This window comes from Anabas testudineus, chromosome 2, assembly GCF_900324465.2.
Source record: "Anabas testudineus chromosome 2, fAnaTes1.2, whole genome shotgun sequence".
NCBI lineage: Eukaryota > Metazoa > Chordata > Actinopteri > Anabantiformes > Anabantidae > Anabas > Anabas testudineus.
Window position 1 is genome coordinate 345,104 of NC_046611.1, and position 20,017 is coordinate 365,120.

General features: G+C 42.2%; 2 protein-coding genes across 2 annotated transcripts; one reads left to right on the plus strand and one right to left on the minus strand.

Moving 5' to 3' along the window:
• Positions 1 to 982: 982 nt before the first annotated feature.
• Positions 983 to 2,113, plus strand: LOC113164009 (putative claudin-24). Its single transcript, XM_026363090.1, has one exon. It carries the CDS (start codon positions 1,139 to 1,141, stop codon positions 1,802 to 1,804), a length of 666 nt encoding a protein of 221 aa, XP_026218875.1. The 5' UTR covers positions 983 to 1,138; the 3' UTR covers positions 1,805 to 2,113.
• A 5,288-nt stretch (positions 2,114 to 7,401) lies between these two features.
• On the minus strand, positions 7,402 to 16,544 carry ftcd (formimidoyltransferase cyclodeaminase). The gene is made up of 14 exons (XM_026363088.1): positions 16,402 to 16,544; positions 15,384 to 15,567; positions 15,181 to 15,309; positions 14,243 to 14,331; positions 13,787 to 13,966; positions 13,364 to 13,501; positions 13,083 to 13,214; positions 12,935 to 12,996; positions 12,604 to 12,730; positions 8,617 to 8,778; positions 8,262 to 8,305; positions 8,057 to 8,195; positions 7,732 to 7,827; positions 7,402 to 7,636 (listed from the first exon to the last, which is right to left on the minus strand). The coding sequence occupies exons 1-14, from the start codon at positions 16,453 to 16,455 to the stop codon at positions 7,553 to 7,555; spliced, it is 1,620 nt and encodes a 539-aa protein (XP_026218873.1). The 5' UTR covers positions 16,456 to 16,544; the 3' UTR covers positions 7,402 to 7,552.
• Positions 16,545 to 20,017: the final 3,473 nt, after the last annotated feature.

Consider the following 20,017-nt stretch of genomic DNA (forward strand, 5'->3'; position numbering starts at 1 on the left):
ACACAGTGAGACAGAGACACACTGAGACTGAGACACACTGAGACTGAGACACAGTGAGACAGAGACACACTGAGACTGAGACACAGTGAGACAGAGACAAACTAAGACTGAGACAAACTGAGACTGAGACACACTGAGACTGAGACACAGTGAGACAGAGACAAACTAAGACTGAGACACAGTGAGACAGAGACAAACTAAGACTGAGACACAGTGAGACAGAGACACAGTGAGACAGAGACAAACTGAGACCGAGACACAGTGAGACAGAGACAGAGACACACTGAGACAGAGACAAACTGAGACAGAGACACAGTGAGACAGAGACACACTGAGACTGAGACACAGTGAGACAGACACAAACTGAGACTGAGACAAACTGAGACCGAGACACATTGAGACAGAGACAAAGACTAAGTGAGACAGAGACACAGTGAGACAGAGACACAGTGAGACTGAGACAAAGACTAAGTGAGACAGAGACACAGTGAGACAGAGACACAGTGAGACAGAGACAAACTAAGACTGAGACACACTGAGACAAACTGAGCCGAACTGAGACGAACAGAGACTGAGACACTGTGACAAAAGTGACAAAACATCATTTCAGGCGTTCAGACGACTGTTGCTCTTCTGAGTCTCGTGCCGACTCTGGACTTTGTCTTCCTGTGTCCTCGGCTGCAGCGAGCTGAACAAAGATACAGTTCAACTGTTCTTGTTTGTTCCTGATGAAGCTCAGAGCCAACGATGCCATTAACTTCAAACGCCTTCCAGACAGAGATGTGGGCATCGATAACATCCTGTCTGCCCGACCGACATCCTGTCTGCCTGTGACCTCACAGGTGCTGAAAGATGCTGTTGTTGCTAACGGACCAATCACCATCTGCCCTCACTGCTGGAGGGGGGAGGAGGGGGAGGCTCGCTGGGACGTGTCTCTCTCTCTCTCTCTTAGCTGAACTTTGTTGATTGAGGAGTTTCTTCCAGGTCCCTGTGGAGCTGGCAGCCTTCACAGGATATTCACTGGAAGGAGTGGTGGTCCAGTAAGACGCCCCCACCTCCTGACGCTGTGGGAGGCAGGGAGGCAGACGGAGGGAGACAGAGGACACACACAGATCCTGAGATTTGGAGCGTCACTGTCATGGACTCGAGTGTTTGTGCTCTGGAGCTGCTGGGGGTCTTCCTCTCGGGGGTGGCCTGGCTCGCCTCCCTCACCACCACCCTGATGTCCACCTGGCTCACCCTGTCCACAGAGCTGCTCGCTACCGAGACTTTCCAGCTGGGGCTGTGGGAGACCTGCGTGGTCCAGGAGCTGGGAGGTCTGGAGTGCCGACCCTATAACAGCCTGCTGGGTCTGCCTCAGGACGTCATGTTGGCTCGAACCTTGATGTGCGTGGCCCTGGCTGTGGGGCTGCTCGGGTTCCTGCTGGCCATCCCCGGTCTGCACCTGGTCAACAGCTGTCGCGGCCAGGAAGACTTCAGGTGCAAGAGAGGTCTGAAGATGTCTGGGGGGCTGCTGGGCCTGGTGGCTGGGATCCTGGTGCTCGTCCCGGTCTCATACATCGCCCACCTTGCGGTAACACGGTTCTTTGATGAGACGGTTCCAGAGATGATCCCACGCTGGGAGTTTGGAGACGCGCTTTTCTGCGGCTGGACGGCCGGATTCGTCCACCTGTTGGCGGGAACACTGCTGGTGGTCTCCTGTCTGTGTCTGCAGAACCCAGACTTTCACATGCCTGGTCCCAGCCCAAAGGTCGGGGTGCCGCTGGGAATCCCTTTCATGAAGACCAGATTTGAGTATGTCTGAGACTGCTTCCCATCAGGGACTCCACAAGTCTGTCCCAGACTGATTTAACAGAATCAACCGAGTCTAGATAGTCCACATGGTCCACTTTACCAGACTCAGGTTTCTGCATATCCAAGTCCAAAGATAAAACCAAATTTTAATGAAGCTAAAGAAATAAGCTTTCTGTTTTCATCTAAAAATATGTTTATTTGTATTTATGTTTATATATGTTCTTATATGTTGTTGTATGTTTTAGATGTGATGTGAGGGAGAGACTGAATCTACTGATGTTTGTTAAAAATCATCTTTGTGTTGAGACTATGATTCAAACAGAAGAAAATCGATAAATATCAAACTACAGACGACAAACGTGTGAACATACATGTTTGAGAATAAAAACACGTTAAAGAAGAATTCATTCTCGTATTGATGGTTCTCCGAATATTAACGAGCTTCTCTGAATAGGAACAAGTTTGTCTGAATTTTAATGAGTCTCCTCTGAATATTAACAAGTTTCCTCTGAATATAAATGAGTTTCCTCTGAATATTAATGAGTCTCCTCTGACTATTAACGAGTTTCCTCTGAATATTAACGAGTTTCTTCTGAATACTAATGAGTTTGTCTGAATATTAACGAGTCTCCTCTGAATATTAATGAGTTTGTCTGAATATTAATGAGTTTCCTCTGAATATTAATGAGTTTGTCTGAATATTAGCGAGTTTCCTCTGAATATTTCTGTGTTTAACGTTGGTCAGAAAAGAAAAACATGTTCATCCAGGTTTTAGAGATTAAAGAAACATTTCACAGTTTTCTGACATTAAATCAACGATCAACTAATTAATTTTTCAGTTCAGTCACCTGAAGTCAAGTTTTTTGTTTCTGGTCTTGTTTTCTCTCTGGTGGTTTGTGGATCTTTTTTCTCTGTTTCTGAAAAACAGAGGTTTTTCGTCTGTCTCATGTCAGTGAGGTCAGGTCCTTATAAAGTCCAGGTTACGGGCAATGAGAGTTCTATACAGGACAGCGATGCGGCTCAGTCCTGATCCTGACTCTATCACGTGGTTGTGGGACAGTTCTTATTGTTTGGTTTTTATCCTGTGTTCCATTATTGTTCAGGGATTCTGTCTCGGCTCAGTTCGCTCAGTTCCTACTGAAATCACAAAACCCACAGCATGTTTCACACACAGACGTCCACCAGAATTTCTCATCTGGCCACAGGTTTCTGGCTGTTTAGAGTTTTTGCAATTGGGGGAAACCACATGTTGATCAGCAGCACTGATCCACATCCTGAGAGCTGCTGTTGTTCTGCTTCAACAATACGTTCATTCACATCTGTCGGCCCGCAGCAGCTGGATCCACATCAGTCCATATCAGTCCACCATCTGCACCATGTGACCCCAACACAGAGAAACCACGACAACCTGCCAAAGTATTTCAGTTAAATTAAACTAAATGATCCAAGATGAGAAATAAGGTTGATCGCAGCACTGAATCTGTCAACCTAACTGGACTCAGCAGGATTGGCAGGTCTGGGGCCTCACACTGATAGATAAACTGAGGAGTGTCACACTCTCTCAGATAAGTGAGGATGAAAGAGTCGGAGCAGCAGGTTCCCGCAGACCACCACCTTCTCTTTAATTGCCCTTTTCCTTTCTGGGACAATGGAGCTGTGGTTTGGAGAATCTGGTCTGGTGCGTCATGTGGTCCCAGTGGAAGGTGACCCCCTCATCCTCACATTGTTCTACAGCAGCTCTCATCATGAAAGCAAACAGGGAAACGCTGCCACTCTCAGCTCGCTCTGCCAACACGGTTCAACCCTCAGCCCCTCACAGACCGAGTCCAGGATGCAAGGCAGGTCCCTGCTGGTTTCTTACAGCAGCAGGTCTCTGTCTGCCCTGTAGGAAATCCATGATGTGTTTGTCAGATGCTCAGCAAAGAAGGATCCTTGTGGTCAGGGCCATGTGACGCTCTGGGGACCAAGCCGGTTCCGGACGGACTCGTCTAAACCAGATTATGTGCGTCATCCTCACACAGACCCTGCTGCAGGTTTTATTGTCTTATGCACAGCTTGGTGTGAAACTAAATCCTCACATTTGTATGTTTTCGTGTGTACTTTTGTGTACTTGTGTGTACACAGATCTGAGGTTGTAAAATGTAAATTTCCAGTTCAGGTTCTGGAGGCAGACACCCTCTTCACATTTAGGACTAGACTTAAAACTTTCTTTTTTATATAAATCTTATAGTTAGTTCTGCTGCTGTAGGTTAGTCTGCTGGGGGACCTCTACTGATACACTGAGCTCCTCTCCTCTCTCCTTTCTACTCTATCCATTCTAATTCTACCATTTCATGTCATTAACTTTGTGTCTTCTCTCTCCTGTAGTTGTGTTTCGTCCTCTCTGTCTCCCTCTCTCTGTACTTTTCTGCAGGTATCCTCCTCATTGGAGCTGTATATCTCCAGTGTCCAGTTACTGGTCCTACCAACCTGTCCAGTGTTTTTGCTGCTTGTTGTTGTTTTTTGTTGCCTGCTGTTCTTTTCTCTCTTCTCTTTCCACTCACCCTAACCGGTCGAGGCAGATGGCCGTCCACCCTGAGCCTGGTTCTACTGGAGGTTTCTTCCTCTAAAGGGAGTTTTTCCTCTCCACTGTCGCCTGGTGCTGCTCAGTGGGGTTGTTGGTTTTCTATATAATTCTGTGTCTTCAGTTATACTTTGTAAGGTCTTAAACCTTAAACACTGTAAGGAGCCTTATGATGACTTTTGTTGGGATTTATATAAATAACATTGAATTGAATTGACTTAAATTAAATCCAGAACCGGCCTCTGTGAAACTCTCTGAAAACCAAACCTAGTTTCAGTGCCGCTAATCAAACTGCAGCACCAGGAGCAGGAAGGAAAGTCCGAGACCTGGAGACCAGACGTTATCTACAGGATTCTGATTATCTAAGGAAAACAGCCAGAGTCCAAAACAGACTTATAAAACCTCAACAGTCCAAAAACAAACCAGTTTTAGAGACAGAGACCAACGTATGGTGACCTGGACAAACTTACCTGTGCATCACCTGAATGTGTGGTTTTATCAGTTTTCACAGTCTGTGGACTTTAAAACACCTGAATCAGACTTCCTGTGTCTCCAGGTCCAGCTATTTACTTCCTGGTTCAGATCAGATGTTTTGCTGATTATGACCTAGTTTCCAGAAATCCTGCAGTGGTTCATCACCTGCATGCTCTGATCACCTGTGTTCAGTCTGTCAGCTGGTGTTGGTGTTGATTCCGTGGTCCAGCTTTCCAGTCCTGTTAAACCTGGTCCTGAGGACTTTGGCTCTGTAAGTCTCTGTAATAGATTTTTTTGGTTTATTTGGAGGCTGGATTATGGATTTGGAAGTACAAACTAGTACCACAGTAATACTACACAGACATGTATTTATACTGTGAACATTTCTGTCTGACTCAAACTCTTTAACTCGTTTCTGACATCTAACTGATCATTAAGAGAAAACCCAGAGTTCAGTGTCGGACTGAGGTCGCTGCAACTTCCTGTGTGTGTGTCTTTGTTTACTGGGAGGCAGCGCATGGACCAGAGCTCCCAGTATCATCACAGTCACATCTGGGAACAAAAGGTCCCATTGTCATCTAAGTCCAGCAGCAGAGGACAGGAAGTCATTCAGAGGATCACATGAGGGCCTTTCAGAAATCAGGATGTCCATGTGTCAGAATAAAAGCTTCATTCAGTTTTATTTTGAAAACCTCAGTTGAAGCAGTAAGAGACCAGGTGGGTCAGTTCAGGTAGCTGAGTATTGATCATAGCAGATAAAATCTATAAATCATCAAATATCCAGTTTAATAAGAGGGAGTATTCTTTAAATCATCACATTTATAAATCTGTCAGGAAAATATAAATATATAAAATAATAACATGATGATTTGATATGATTGGTTGTTGATTAGTTTCAAGAATTAGCTGCTGAGTTCTGGTCGACAGAACAACAACAGCTACACACTGATATTTTGTCACAACTTAAAAGCTTTGTCTCTCAAAATGTATGAGTTTTTAGTGAATATTTAGTTATTATTACGTTTATTAGTTTCAAGTTATTTCAGTGACCTTTGTGGGTTTTTCTCTGTTTAATGGAAGGGTACCAACAACTGAGTCCACGTCTGTCGAAACTAAAAACACAATAACTCTTGACTTTTACAAATGGAAAATATCATTTACACATTTTATCTTCTCAAAGTGTTGAATGTGTAGCTGTGTTGTGGTTCTGCTGATGTCTCCAGCAGGAAGAGAACTGAACCAGATCTCAGCAGCTGATTCTTCAATAACAGTACAGCAGGAAGCTGCTGATGCTGATTTAACAAAGACAAACACTGTTCGTCGCTGGTGGAGGAGAGAATATCAGGATCAGTATGTACGGATCCGTATTGGTGTTGTTGAGTTAGAAACCTGCTCTTACCAGGATACCTTGAAGGTTCGATCAGACAAGTAGGACCTAAGCCAGGCCAGAGCTGTACCAGTGAAGCCCTGATTTCCTGTCCTAGCCCTGTCCTCACCTGTCACCTGATTTGTTTCACCTGGTCTGCCCTGCTCCTTTTTAAAGCTCCCCCCGTTTTGGATACTGCTCTCCAGCGCCCCTAGCCTTGTTTCTTGTCTGTTTTTGTATACTGCCAAGCTTTTTGTTTTTAGCTCTGTACTTGGACCCTGCCTTGCCCTATCCCCTTTGTGTTTTGCCTGGACTATAGACCTGACCACAGATTACGGACTTTGAACCTAACCCCTTCTGCTGCGGCTTTTGTTTTTACTTTGCTCTCTAGTCTTGAGTTGGTACTTTCAGCTGAGCCACTTCTCCTGTGTTCTTTTGTTACTTTGCTCTGCTGTCTACTGTTTCTCCTGTTTTTACAGCTTGTTTAATTTTTTACTTTTTTTTAATTGTATTTTTTTTATTTGAACTCCATAACCATAAGGCTGACACAAACATTCGAAAATAAGATTTAAATATCTAATATGACTTTTTTCTGTGTTATAAATCTGTCTCTTGTGTTGTGCACAACATTCAACTCTGTCCTTTCAGAGGTTCAGATCCATTTTTTCAGATGTTGTTTCAGTTTTTCACTGAAAACATACAATGCAAACATTCATTTATAAGACTTGAAAGTCTGCAGGACTCTTTGGCTACTAAATAATTTCAGGTAAATTTCTAACTCTTGCTAATTGTAGGGTAATGAATACTAAATGTGATTGTTTTCTCATTTTCAAACTTTTCATGTTCAGTGTTTGTAATTTTACTAATTACCCGATAATAAATCAATAATATTGAAAATTCCAACACATTTTACACAGCTTGCACTTATTTTATTTAAATTGGGAAACAATGTCATTTACTAAGTTACCGCAACATCCTGTATTAAAGGTGGGGGAGGAAACCTGAGAAACTCATGAAGATACGTAGCTCAAACACTCTCTATACATAAGGACTACACATTTAACAGAAGATTCATGAGGCAGCCTATGAGGTGGAGGAAGGGTCAGGTCTTCCAGGTTCTCCAGTTTTCTCGAAAACCCAGAGACCTGTCCAGGAGAACCCTCCTTTTCCTTAATGGTAACACAAACACACACATGAGCTTAGATTAGATTAATTCTTTATTATAAACTCTGCTGCCAATGCCTTGTTTTACCTCCAGTATTAAATAACTGATTATTTACACTTGGCTCTTTAGTATTTAATGGAACATGTCATTGTTCCCATTGATTAAAGTCATTAATCCAGTTCCACTGCTCCTATTTCCTGTTGTCAGCAGCACTGAGGATGGCGGCAGCGCTGTCCTTCGCCTCCTGCAGCAGCACTGATGCTCTCTTCTCAGTCTGCAGCACAGAACAGCAACAGAAAACCAAACAAGTTATGAACGAGTACGTTCTGATCTTTACCAAACACATTGAAAAAGCTTGAGGATGCTCACAGCCAGTCTGAAGACGTCGTCTGTGATGTCTTTCAGGTTGATCATGACGTTGTAGTACGCTCCAAACACTGCCGTCTCTAAAGCTTTAGCTGCTACCTGGAACCCACAAACACGAAGTAGCACGAAACTACTTTTGACACAAAACGTGAGGGATTCAAACCAGTGACATTTGGGTCTATTTTGGGAGGTGTCACTTTAATTGAACCTCACGTTTAAACTTGAATTTTCCAAAGTAGTTTAATCCGGATCAAAAAGGAAATCCGTGAATGTCAGCTGAAGCAGCACACCTGTCTATTCAGGTAGAAGCTGAGTGTCTGGGACTCACCTGAGCATCAGATTTGCAGGCGATGTTTCCGTAGGCGACCACTTCTTTAAGACACGGCCAGAGGACGCTGATCTTCTCAGCCAGAGACAGCGGGACGCTCACGGCTCGCTGCAGACCGTCCTGCATCGCAGCTTCTCTCCTGACACAGAAACACATCCGAGTGTCACTGCAGCTGCTGGTCTGAGCGTTAATGTTCAGTTTTTACCTTTGAACCTCCTCCGCCGTGGTCTTCGGCATTTTCAGCGCTGCCTACAACAACAAAACACAAATTCTATCAACACAAATCCGACATGAACAAAGTTTCAGACGAGCACAGAGTTTGTGCTTCGTTCAGACTCTGAGCTGACCAGCATGAATCACCCTCGAGCTGAACGGCGTGGACGTTCGCAGCAGAGAAAAACAGACAAGCTCAGACAACACGTCCGGGGCTTTTCCAGTCTAACCCTAACCCAGCTCGGTCGGTGCTCAGTCTGATTCAGTCTGAGTTTGTTGAATGACCCCCCCACACTAAGACCAGCAGCACTGAACAGGGACACGTGGACTGTGGGACACACACTGACCATGTAGCTGTTGAAGGCAGACGAGTCTGCGTCCACCATGTGCAGCAGCTCGTTCATGGCCTGGTGAAACGGAGGAATCAGCCTCCTCATCACAGAGTCCAGGTTCTCAAACTGCCTCTTCCCATAAGTCATCTGTCCCACCATGGCTCCCAGCGCCGCACCCTACAGGACACACACATCATGAAGACTTAGACAGGTGGTCTGAACCTGGAGGTCACTTCACCTGTCACCTCAGTTTAACCTCTGACACTCACGTCCTGCTGGTTTTTCCAAGTTCTGGATCTCTAACCTGATCTGATGCAAAAGGTCCGGTTGGATGTGGTTTAAGGAAAGTATATAGAAATAGATTGAAAAACGGAACCAGGTCTTTAGGAAGCCAGTACTTTAGTATCTCAGTACTTTAGTATCTTAGTACTTTAGTATCTTAGTACTTTAGTAACTCACTATTTTAGTATCTCAGTACTTTAGTATCTCAGTACTTCAGTATCTCACTACTTTAGTATCTCAGTACTTTAGTATCTCAATACTTGAGTAACTCAGTACTTCGGTATTTCAGTACTTCGGGAACTCACTCCCTAGTATCTCAGTACTTCGGTAACTCACTACTTTGGTGAATCAGTACTTTAGTATCTCAGTACTTTAGTAACTCAGTACTTCGGGAACTCAATACTTTAGTAACTCAGTACTTCAGTATCTCGGGCCTTTAGTAACTCAGTACTTTATTAACTCAGTACTTTAGTATCTCAATACTTGAGTAACTCAGTACTTCGGGAACTCACTACTTTAGTATTTCAGTTCTTCAGGAACTCACTACTTTAGTGAATCAGTACTTTAGTATCTCGGGCCTTTAGTAACTCAGTACTTTAGTAACTCAGTACTTCAGTATCTCAGGCCTTTAGTAACTCAGTACTTTAGTATATCAGTACTTTAGTATCTCAATACTTTAGTAACTCACTACTTGAGTATTTCAGTACTTCTGTAGCTCACTACTTTAGTATCTCAGTACTTTAGGATCTCAGTATTTTAGTATCTCAGTACTTCAGTATCTCAGTACTTTAGTATCTCAGTATTTAAGTATCTCAGTACTTTAGTATCTCAGTACTTTAGTATCTCAGTATTTAAGTATCTCAGTACTTTAGTATCTCAGGCCTTTAGTAACTCAGTACTTTAGTATCTCAGGCCTTTAGTATCTCAATACTTCGGGAACTCACTACTTTAGTGTCTCAGTACTTCAGTAACTCACTAGTTTAGTATCTCAGTACTTTAGTAACTCACTAGTTAAGTATCTCAGTATTTTAGTATCTCAGTGTTTTAGTATCTCAGTATTTTAGTATCTCAGTACTTTAGTATCTCAGTACTTTAGTATCTCAGTATTTAAGTATCTCAGTACTTTAGTATCTCAGGCCGTTAGTATCTCAGTACTTCAGTATCTCAGTACTTTAGTATCTCAGTATTTAAGTATCTCAGTACTTTAGTAACTCAGTACTTTAGTATCTCAGGCCTTTAGTATCTCAATACTTTAGTAACTCACTACTTTTCTATCTCAGTACTTCGGGAACTCACTACTTTAGTATCTCAGTACTTCAGTATCTCAATACTTTAGTAACTCACTAGTTTAGTATCTCAGTACTTTAGTAACTCACTAGTTAAGTATCTCAGTATTTTAGTATCTCAGTATTTTAGCATCTCAGTATTTTAGCAGCTCAGTGTTTTAGCAGCTCAGTGTTTTAGTATCTCAGTATTTTAGTATCTCAGTGTTTTAGCATCTCAGTGTTTTAGTATCTCAGTGTTTTAGTATCTCAGTGTTTTAGCATCTCAGTATTTTAGTATCTCAGTATTTTAGTATCTCAGTGTTTTAGCATCTCAGTGTTTTAGCATCTCAGTGTTTTAGCATCTCAGTATTTTAGTATCTCAGTATTTTAGTATCTCAGTGTTTTAGCAGCTCAGTGTTTTAGCAGCTCAGTGTTTTAGTATCTCAGTATTTTAGTATCTCAGTGTTTTAGCAGCTCAGTGTTTTAGTATCTCAGTGTTTTAGCATCTCAGTGTTTTAGCATCTCAGTGTTTTAGTATCTCAGTGTTTTAGCATCTCAGTGTTTTAGCATCTCAGTATTTTAGTATCTCAGTGTTTTAGCATCTCAGTATTTTAGTATCTCAGTGTTTTAGCAGCTCAGTGTTTTAGTATCTCAGTGTTTTAGCATCTCAGTGTTTTAGTATCTCAGTGTTTTAGCAGCTCAGTGTTTTAGCATCTCAGTGTTTTAGCATCTCAGTGTTTTAGCATCTCAGTGTTTTAGCAGCTCAGTGTTTTAGCATCTCAGTGTTTTAGCATCTCAGTGTTTTAGTCTCTCAGTACTTCAGTATCTCAGTATTTTAGTATCTCAGTATTTTAGTATCTCAGTGTTTTAGTATCTCAGTGTTTTAGCATCTCAGTGTTTTAGCATCTCAGTGTTTTAGTATCTCAGTGTTTTAGCATCTCAGTGTTTTAGCATCTCAGTGTTTTAGCATCTCAGTGTTTTAGCATCTCAGTGTTTTAGCATCTCAGTGTTTTAGCATCTCAGTGTTTTAGTATCTCAGTACTTCAGTATCTTAGTATCTCAGTATTTTAGTATCTCAATGTTTTATCATCTCAGTATTTTAGCATCTCAGTGTTTTAGCATCTCAGTGTTTTAGTATCTCAGTATTTAAGTATCTCAGTACTTTAGTATCTCAGGCCTTTAGTATCTCAGTACTTCAGTATCTCAGTACTTTAGTATCTCAGTATTTAAGTATCTCAGTACTTTAGTAACTCACTAGTTTAGTATCTCAGTACTTTAGTAACTCACTAGTTAAGTATCTCAGTATTTTAGTATCTCAGTGTTTTAGTATCTCAGTACTTTAGTATCTCAGTATTTAAGTATCTCAGTACTTTAGTATCTCAGGCCTTTAGTATCTCAGTACTTCAGTATCTCAGTACTTTAGTATCTCAGTATTTAATTATCTCAGTACTTTAGTAACTCAGTACTTTAGTATCTCAGGCCTTTAGTATCTCAATACTTTAGTAACTCACTACTTTTCTATCTCAGTACTTCGGGAACTCACTACTTTAGTATCTCAGTACTTCAGTATCTCAGTATTTTAGTAACTCACTAGTTTAGTATCTCAGTACTTTAGTAACTCACTAGTTAAGTATCTCAGTATTTTAGTATCTCAGTATTTTAACATCTCAGTATTTTAGCATCTCAGTGTTTTAGCAGCTCAGTGTTTTAGCATCTCAGTGTTTTAGTATCTCAGTATTTTAGTATCTCAGTGTTTTAGCAGCTCAGTGTTTTAGCATCTCAGTGTTTTAGCATCTCAGTGTTTTAGCATCTCAGTGTTTTAGCATCTCAGTGTTTTAGCATCTCAGTGTTTTAGCAGCTCAGTGTTTTAGTATCTCAGTGTTTTAGCATCTCAGTGTTTTAGCAGCTCAGTGTTTTAGCATCTCAGTGTTTTAGTATCTCAGTATTTTAGTATCTCAGTGTTTTAGCAGCTCAGTGTTTTAGTATCTCAGTGTTTTAGCATCTCAGTGTTTTAGCAGCTCAGTGTTTTAGTATCTCAGTATTTTAGTATCTCAGTGTTTTAGCATCTCAGTATTTTAGCATCTCAGTGTTTTAGCATCTCAGTGTTTTAGCATCTCAGTGTTTTAGTATCTCAGTATTTTAGTATCTCAGTATTTTAGTATCTCAGTATTTTAGTATCTCAGTATTTTAGTATCTCAGTACTTCAGTATCTCAGTACTTTAGTAACTCAGTACTTCAGTATCTCAGTACTTCAGTAACTCACTAGTTAAGTATCTCAGTATTTTAGCATCTCAGTGTTTTAGTATCTCAGTATTTTAGTATCTCAGTACTTTAGCAGGAGACAGTATATGTCTGCAGATGTATTTCTCTATTTGGACTCGTTTCCGTGTTGCTCCTCCACCAGCCACATCGTCTCCGATCCTCCTCCAACACAGAGAAACCGGTTTAATCATACCAGAGCAGCAACAGCAGCAGAAACCGATCCACCTCCAGGAGCCGCTGTCCGAGCTCCGACACTCTGAACGAACTGCTGCAGAGACAGAGACGCCAGCCGCCGGTCGTCCTGAGACCTCACCATGTACCTGCACGGGTAACACAAACAATATCTTCTCTTTATTGTGCCACTGACAAAGTGTAGACGTCTGCCGACTGCTGTTGGATCAGTTCCAGCTGATAAATAATCTTTTGCTAAGATTAAGGGCTCAGTCGTATCACACGTCCAACCTGAGAATATTAGTTAAGTGTTAAACATCCAACAGAAACCGCCAAACTGTGGAGAAACTCACTCTATGATTCGCTCCTTGGGGTTGAACGGACCCAGAGAGTCGAGGCCAAGTTTACTGACCACCTGATGACACACAAACCAACAAATGGTCACCCAGTCCTGGGATAAAATCACTCTTTGTGTGGTTTTACAAAGACTCGTCTGCTCACCAGACGAACTTTGTGCTCCTCTTCGAGGATGAAGAGCTGGTCTCTGTGGATGTAGAAGTTTGCCGAGTCCAGCAGAGCTCTGAGAGGGATCAGACCGACGATCTGAGAGCCGACCACGGGCAGCTTCAGATCCTGAACACACCAACAACAATGTGCTTACAAGTCTGTTTTTATTTCCAGTGCTGCATATCTGAACCTTTCACTTGTCTCTTATTTCACAGGTTTTAACTTCAGAACTACAGTTTTCCACGTCCTGAACTGAACCTGTGTCGAGCTCTAACCTCAGCATCCCTGCAGATCTCCTCGTACACAGCGTGGAGGGGCGTCTGCTCATAGTCCAGGATGTTGGTGGACACCTGAGCCAGGTTGGCCTCGTCCAGGTACCAGCCCATACCCTGCACCGCCTTCAGCAGACCAGGCTGGCCCAAACACAAGGACAATATGAAATGAAAGAATCCTCTTAAAAAGATTTCTAACTTTTTAAATCAACTGTGTTCAAGCTAAAAATCTGTTTGTGTCCTGATCATCACAGACCAAACGTGAAATGCTCCTCAGGTGTTTTTACTCTTACATCCTTTATTAGGTCAAACAACATAATAAACGGTAAGTAGTCTGAAGATGAAAGAGAAACTACAGTGAAAAGCAGCACAAAAACATGTATGACCTCCCCAATTTGAGAACAGACTCAATGTCCCAGCATGCACCTGCTCCTTCCCTCGGCCCTGCTCTCTGATGTCCAGAGCGATGCGATGGGCCTGTTCTTTAGTGCCGATCAGGTTCACGTTGTAGGCAATCAGGAACTTCCGAGCACCGGTTACCGTGGCGCCCCATGACGGCACGAAGGCTGCGGGACCAAAGTCAGGGGCCCAATCATCGCGCTTCAACTGGACGAGAGAAAAAGACACAATGTCAACAGCCCCATCTGAAGAGTGGAGACAGAACATGTTTCTGAAAGTTGAACCAGTTTCATTTTAACATAATCCTCATAAACTGGTGTCCACTAATCACTAATGTTTGATTTATAAATCCTCTAAAGCTGCCTTAACATGGTACCACAATACCTTGTGACAGCTCTCAGTCAGTTTCTGTCCTTTCTCTGGAGGCTCTTCTCATTTGCATCTCTTTAGAGAAAAGAGAAAGTCTGATCATTGACATCTCACCTTCTCAGGTAAAGCTTCGTACTCTCCGGCTCTCACCGATGGGAGACTCCTCCTTGACTCTTTTCGCGCTGCTTCTCCATAAAGATAAACTGTGGGGGAACATGTAACTAAGTAAATTTACAATTGTACTGCACAAACAGCAGTTTTACTTTTAGTACAGTACTTTAATTCTACTGCTCATACTTCAGACTGTCCTTCTTCCCCCGCTCCGTCTACCCTCCCTGTGGCTCTGTTTGTTTCTGGGATTTCCCTGGTTTTCTGGACTCGGATTGCCATACGACTGCGGCTTCTAGGATTGTGTTTTTGGCTTGATAACGTTCCGATTTGTTATGACCGACCCTGGACTGGATATCGACCTCGCTTTGTGTCATGGACTTGTTAACGCTTTAACTGACAATCGGGCCCTGGACTGGCCCCGCGACTAGAGCTTTGGATTACGGACGAAGAGTGTGCAACCAGGAGGACTGGGCTTAGCTTTTATTTCTCAGTGTGTTTTTGTTACTGTTACTAACCCACCTTGTTCCGGTCTCCAGTGTTTTTCTCAGTAGTTACGGCCGGCCGCTCGCTACTCGCGACGGCGGCCATTTCCGGAAGTAAATCTTCGACCTACGAACCGGACTTCCGGCTGCCCGCGGCCATCTTTGAAGTGAAACCAAACCTGGATAAATCGGTGTCTCTAACTATCTTTAGACTGAAGAAGCTACTTGATGAGTAGAGAAACGTTTCAACCTAACAAGAAGTTCAGCTGCCATGACACAACTTCCAGATATTAAAGCTGCAGGTTTAGAGACTTAGACAAAAACCCTACATAGCCTTTTTGAGTGATATTGTTGAAATCTGTTTGCTAATACTTGCTATTCATAAGAAACCTGAATGACGTGTTTTTCGCTTTTCACAGAACGTCCTCGTTCATTCATCAGTTTCCTGTAGAGTCTCACCGGGCACATGCAGCATGTCAGCCAGTCTCTGTCCGAAGACGTTGGCACAGTGGACACAGTCATCCATGCTGACGTTCTGGACGGGGATGAAGGGACAGACGTCCATGGCTCCGGTGCGAGGGTGCTCACCTGAACAGGTAACACATACGTTAGAAATCTCTTTCTTTGTGAAACCTGAAGGTGTGATGCTGCTGACCGCTGACCTGAGTGTTTGCTCATGTCAATGAGGCTGAAGGCCTGACGGGCGGCGTTCAGAGCTCCCTCTACCACCGCCTCTGGAGAGCCCACGAAGGTGTAGACGGTCCGGTTGGTTGAGGGCCCAGGGTCGACGTCCAGCAGGCTGCAACCGGAGGTGGAGGAGATGGCAGCAGAGATGGCATCGATCACCTGGAACATGAGAACAGCTGTCAGTTTACTGCAGAGAACCAGAACCTAAACTTGTTGAGTTGATTACTCACACATACTGCAGTAACTGTAGTACCTCTAAGTGACTACATGGGACTTTACTGTGCAGTTTGTTTGAATGTTAATACACTGAATCTCTAACAATGTGGGAGAACTGGTCTTTCTTTACTAAATTTTAACAACATCTGTCTGGTGACGTACTCTGTGTTTAACTACTGCACAGTCCTGAGAGGCAGCAGGACACAGGTCAAGGTCGAGGTTTTTCTTACAGTTTAGACCTCACAGATTTTAAAACAGTATAATGAAACCAAAAAGCTCTGGATTTTCTGATCTACTGCTTCTCCTCAGTTCAGTTTCATGTTGTGTTCTAAAACTTTTTGTATCATTTGGAACAAACTGAAAATTCACTTTTGACAAAAAAAAAAACTCAGCTCGAGGTAAATTTACTCACCGGCATCAGCACATAAGAACATAAAGACTTTTTAATCTGCTTCTGAAACAACCTGTGGTTTAACGCATGTCATTATGATTATCGGAGCATTAACAAACTGAATTGAATGGAAAATGACTCAATCCTGACTTAACCGTTTATTTTCTAATAATACTCTTATTAATTAAACAGTACCTACCAGATTCTAACACAGTGGAAACCAGGATTAAAGTGTTGACTGATGTATTTTTAATGACTCTGCTGCTGAATGAACAGATAATAAATTTAAAACGGCTCCGACACCTCTCCACACTCGGTTTGTTCCTGGTGGAAACAAACATCCTCAGACTGTGGAGGAACAGCAGCTGACAGAAGAAATCACAAACCTCTTTGTTTCTGCCCTCAGAGAAGTTGGGGACACACTCTACCAGCTGAGCCATGCCGTCTGCAAACGGAGCGACAAGCAAAGGAGTTTGTCTGTAAGACCCCAAAAACCCTGGGACACCCCCCCACACGTTTTTAACGAGAGCCCAGGGGGTTGAATGATTAACAGCTCAGCAGCAGCTCTGTATGTAGGTCACTGACAATGATTACACTCTCTCCTTTGTACAAACACTGGCTCTGAGTGTCAACATGTGAAAACTAGAACTAACAGTTGTACCGATACTAACAGTATTCATACTGCAGTTAGAGGATGTAGCAGTACACGTGTCTGTGTACTCACATTGAAAAACCTATGACTTGGAAATAAACCAGAGTCTGACAATGACGTCCTCTGCCTCAGTCCAGCGGTTTATTTGGGATCTATTGATCCTCACTCACAGAAAATCGAAGGTTGAAGGTCAAGGTCTGACAGAGGAACTCCTCTCGGCGTTGGACACGTTGATTCGTTAGTAACAACATAAGAAATCGCAGAGTGAAGCGTCAACACGATTCTGTTTCCTCAAGGTTCATCATAATTATACTCTTACATCTGTTCAGAGCTGCGTTTTGAATCCAAGTGATGAGCTCTACAACTTTTATCCCAACAGTGACAGTCAACCTTCCAAAGTCCTGCTGGTTTAGACCTATGCAGTTTTCTCCACCGTTTTTGCTCTTTGTAAGCCTCTCTATGCTTTCTACATTTGACTCATTAGGCCACAGAATTGTAACTCAGAAGACGAATTTCCACCTTGTTGAGTCTTGTGACCTGAAATTTGAACCTGGATAAGATTAAAGCAACAAACAGTTAACGTGTTGGGTTATACTTTATCATCTGACCTCCAGCAGACAGTAATAAGTTAATCAGTGATCGTCAGACTTTGTCAGGTCAGTGTTGATTGTTTTCTACAGGGACTGAACTTCACTCTGTCAGAAACACTGTAGATGGTGCTGTGTCTGCTGCTGCTGCCTGTAGGTGGCCCCCTGCAGGCAGAATTACAGGTTAAACTGAAAACAAGTTTTATTATCTCTAAAATCACCTTTTAAAAGGTGATGTATTTTTGCTTAAATCCAGAACTGAATTTAAAATTCTTCTCCTCACTTATAAATCCCTTAATAATCAGGCTCCATCTTATCTTAAAGACCTCATAGTTCCTTATCTTCCAAGCAGAACTCTCCGTTCTCAGACTGCAGGTTTACTTGTGGTTCCTAGAGTTTCCAAATGTAGAATGGGAGGCAGAGCCTTTAGCTACCAAGCCCCTCTCCTGTGGAACCAGCTCCCAGTTCAGGTTCTGGAGGCAGACACCCTCTCCATATTTAAGACTAGACTTCAAACTTTCCTTTTTTATAAAGCTTACAGTTAGAGATGGATCAGGTGACTCTGAACCATCTTTTAGTTCTGCTGCTATAGATTAGTCTGCTGGGGGAACTCTACTGATAATCTGAGCTCCTCTCCTCTCTCCTTTCTCCTCTATCCATTCTAATTCTACCATTTCATGTCATTAACTTTGTGTCTTCTCTCTCCTGTAGTTGTGTTTCCTCCTCTCTGTCTCCCTCTCTCTGTACTTTTCTGCAGGTATCCTCGGCCTGGAGCTGTACATCTCCAGAATCCAGTTGACCTGCCCAATGTTCTTGCTGCTTGTTGTTGTCTTTATTGCCTGCTGTTATTCTCTCTCTTCTCTTTCCACTCACCCCAACCGGTCGAGGCAGATGGCCGCCCACCATGAGCCTGGTTCTGCTGGAGGTTTCTTCCTCTAAAGGGAGTTTTTCCTCTCCACTGTTGCCTAAAGCTTGGTCAAATGGGATTGTTGGGTTTTCTGTATCATTTTTTGTATAATTATTCTCTGTAAGGTCTTAAACCTTAAACACTGTAAAGTGTCTTGAGATAACTTCTGTTGCGAATTGGCGCCATACAAATAAAAGTGCATTGAACTGAATTGAATTGAATTAATGCTTATCAATAATCAATCCATTTTTTTTCACATTAGCAATGGTTCAAATGTATCAACAGCAGCTAAATCAGCTAAATCTCCAGCAGACACAGACAGACGGTGGTCAGCCAGTCGATGTTAGCTGGTAGGTTTTGGGTTTGGGAAAGCCACTGGTCAAAGCAATGAGCCTCAGAAACAGACTAATGTCAGCTGGTCGACTTTCAACCTCTGTCTGTCGTCAGTCTCTCATCTTTGCCACCTCACAACAAACACCACTAGCTTTGTGCCGGGCGGCACACATCATCCTGTCTCGTTTTCTTTGCGGCTTTAAGTGTTGTAACATTTTGCTGTCTGAATATTAAGAAACCCTAGAAGATCTAGTTTGTGTTGATAACTGTAAGTCTGTGAAACCATCAACTTACACAAATCCTGCCTTTCTTTTCTTTTACTAAACACTTTATATTGAATACTAAAATATACTTTCCTTCTACTTCGTATTGTTTTGTGTTTATTCCCATTTTTGTTTTTCCGACATTTTTGACTTTAAATCTATAATGTGTTAACACTTATTTAACTGGTGCCAAACTTTAAATCCAACACAATTCCAACTTAGCACACTGACTAACTTGCGTTTTAATACTGTAAATGAATCCAATAACACAAAAATGTGAGCTGTTCTAATGCGAATGTATAAAGTCGTAAACTGTGGATCAGATAATGTCTGAACTTGTCTCTGAATGGACTAAACTGGTCTGTAATGGTCACCTGTTGTCTAAAGGTATATTTCCAAAGGTCTAATTAGTTGATTAGGGATATAAACAGCATCTCAAAGGTTCAAACATAGTTCAGTCAGCAACAACCTAACCGGTTTGACCAGTTTATTAAAGCTTTATTTAGCAGTAATAGTATAAATTTTGCCTACAGGTAATCCAAGTACACAAACTGAGAGCTCCCTGTTTTAACGAGGTTTGTATTACTGATGTTTTATTTGTTTGCTGAGCATGTGATTGAAAATATGACTGGTTATATATTTTAAGTCATATGAATTATAATAAAACTTTACAGAAACACTATCACTCACTGATTGTTGAGTTTCTGTCTCATTCTGTCTCCAGTCAATCAATATGAATTAATTCACCTTTTAACAGGTGAGTGTTGTTCCTGATGCTTTACATGTGATTAGCAGTGAAATGTAGCAGCGAAACAGACAAAAAGCAGCATTGAAATCTATCAAACAAAACCTGTTCAAACGTGAGAGGCCAACTGAAGTCATGTTTGCACAGTCTGATACTTAAGGAAGAACTTTGAGCCTCTGTGCTGTGTTTTACGATTTTATTGTGCAGCTCTTTATGGTCTCACCTGAAGATTTTCACACTGCAGCTCAAACAGCGTGTGATGATACCGAAGTGGACTATGGACGTCCACAACCGTCTCTGACCTGCAGACGTTCACCAACATGGATGTTTGGATTTTGTTTCTTTTCGGTAAGAAAACTTCTCTTTCTGTGACTTGTTTTTAAATGTTCCAGCAGAGAAGTGTTGGGTTGTTCTAACTGTATATTTTCAATATGATAACACCTGTAGAGTCACAAAGTAGAGCTGGAAAATACTGCATTTATCATAGTTACTCCTTTAACTTCATCCAACTTAAA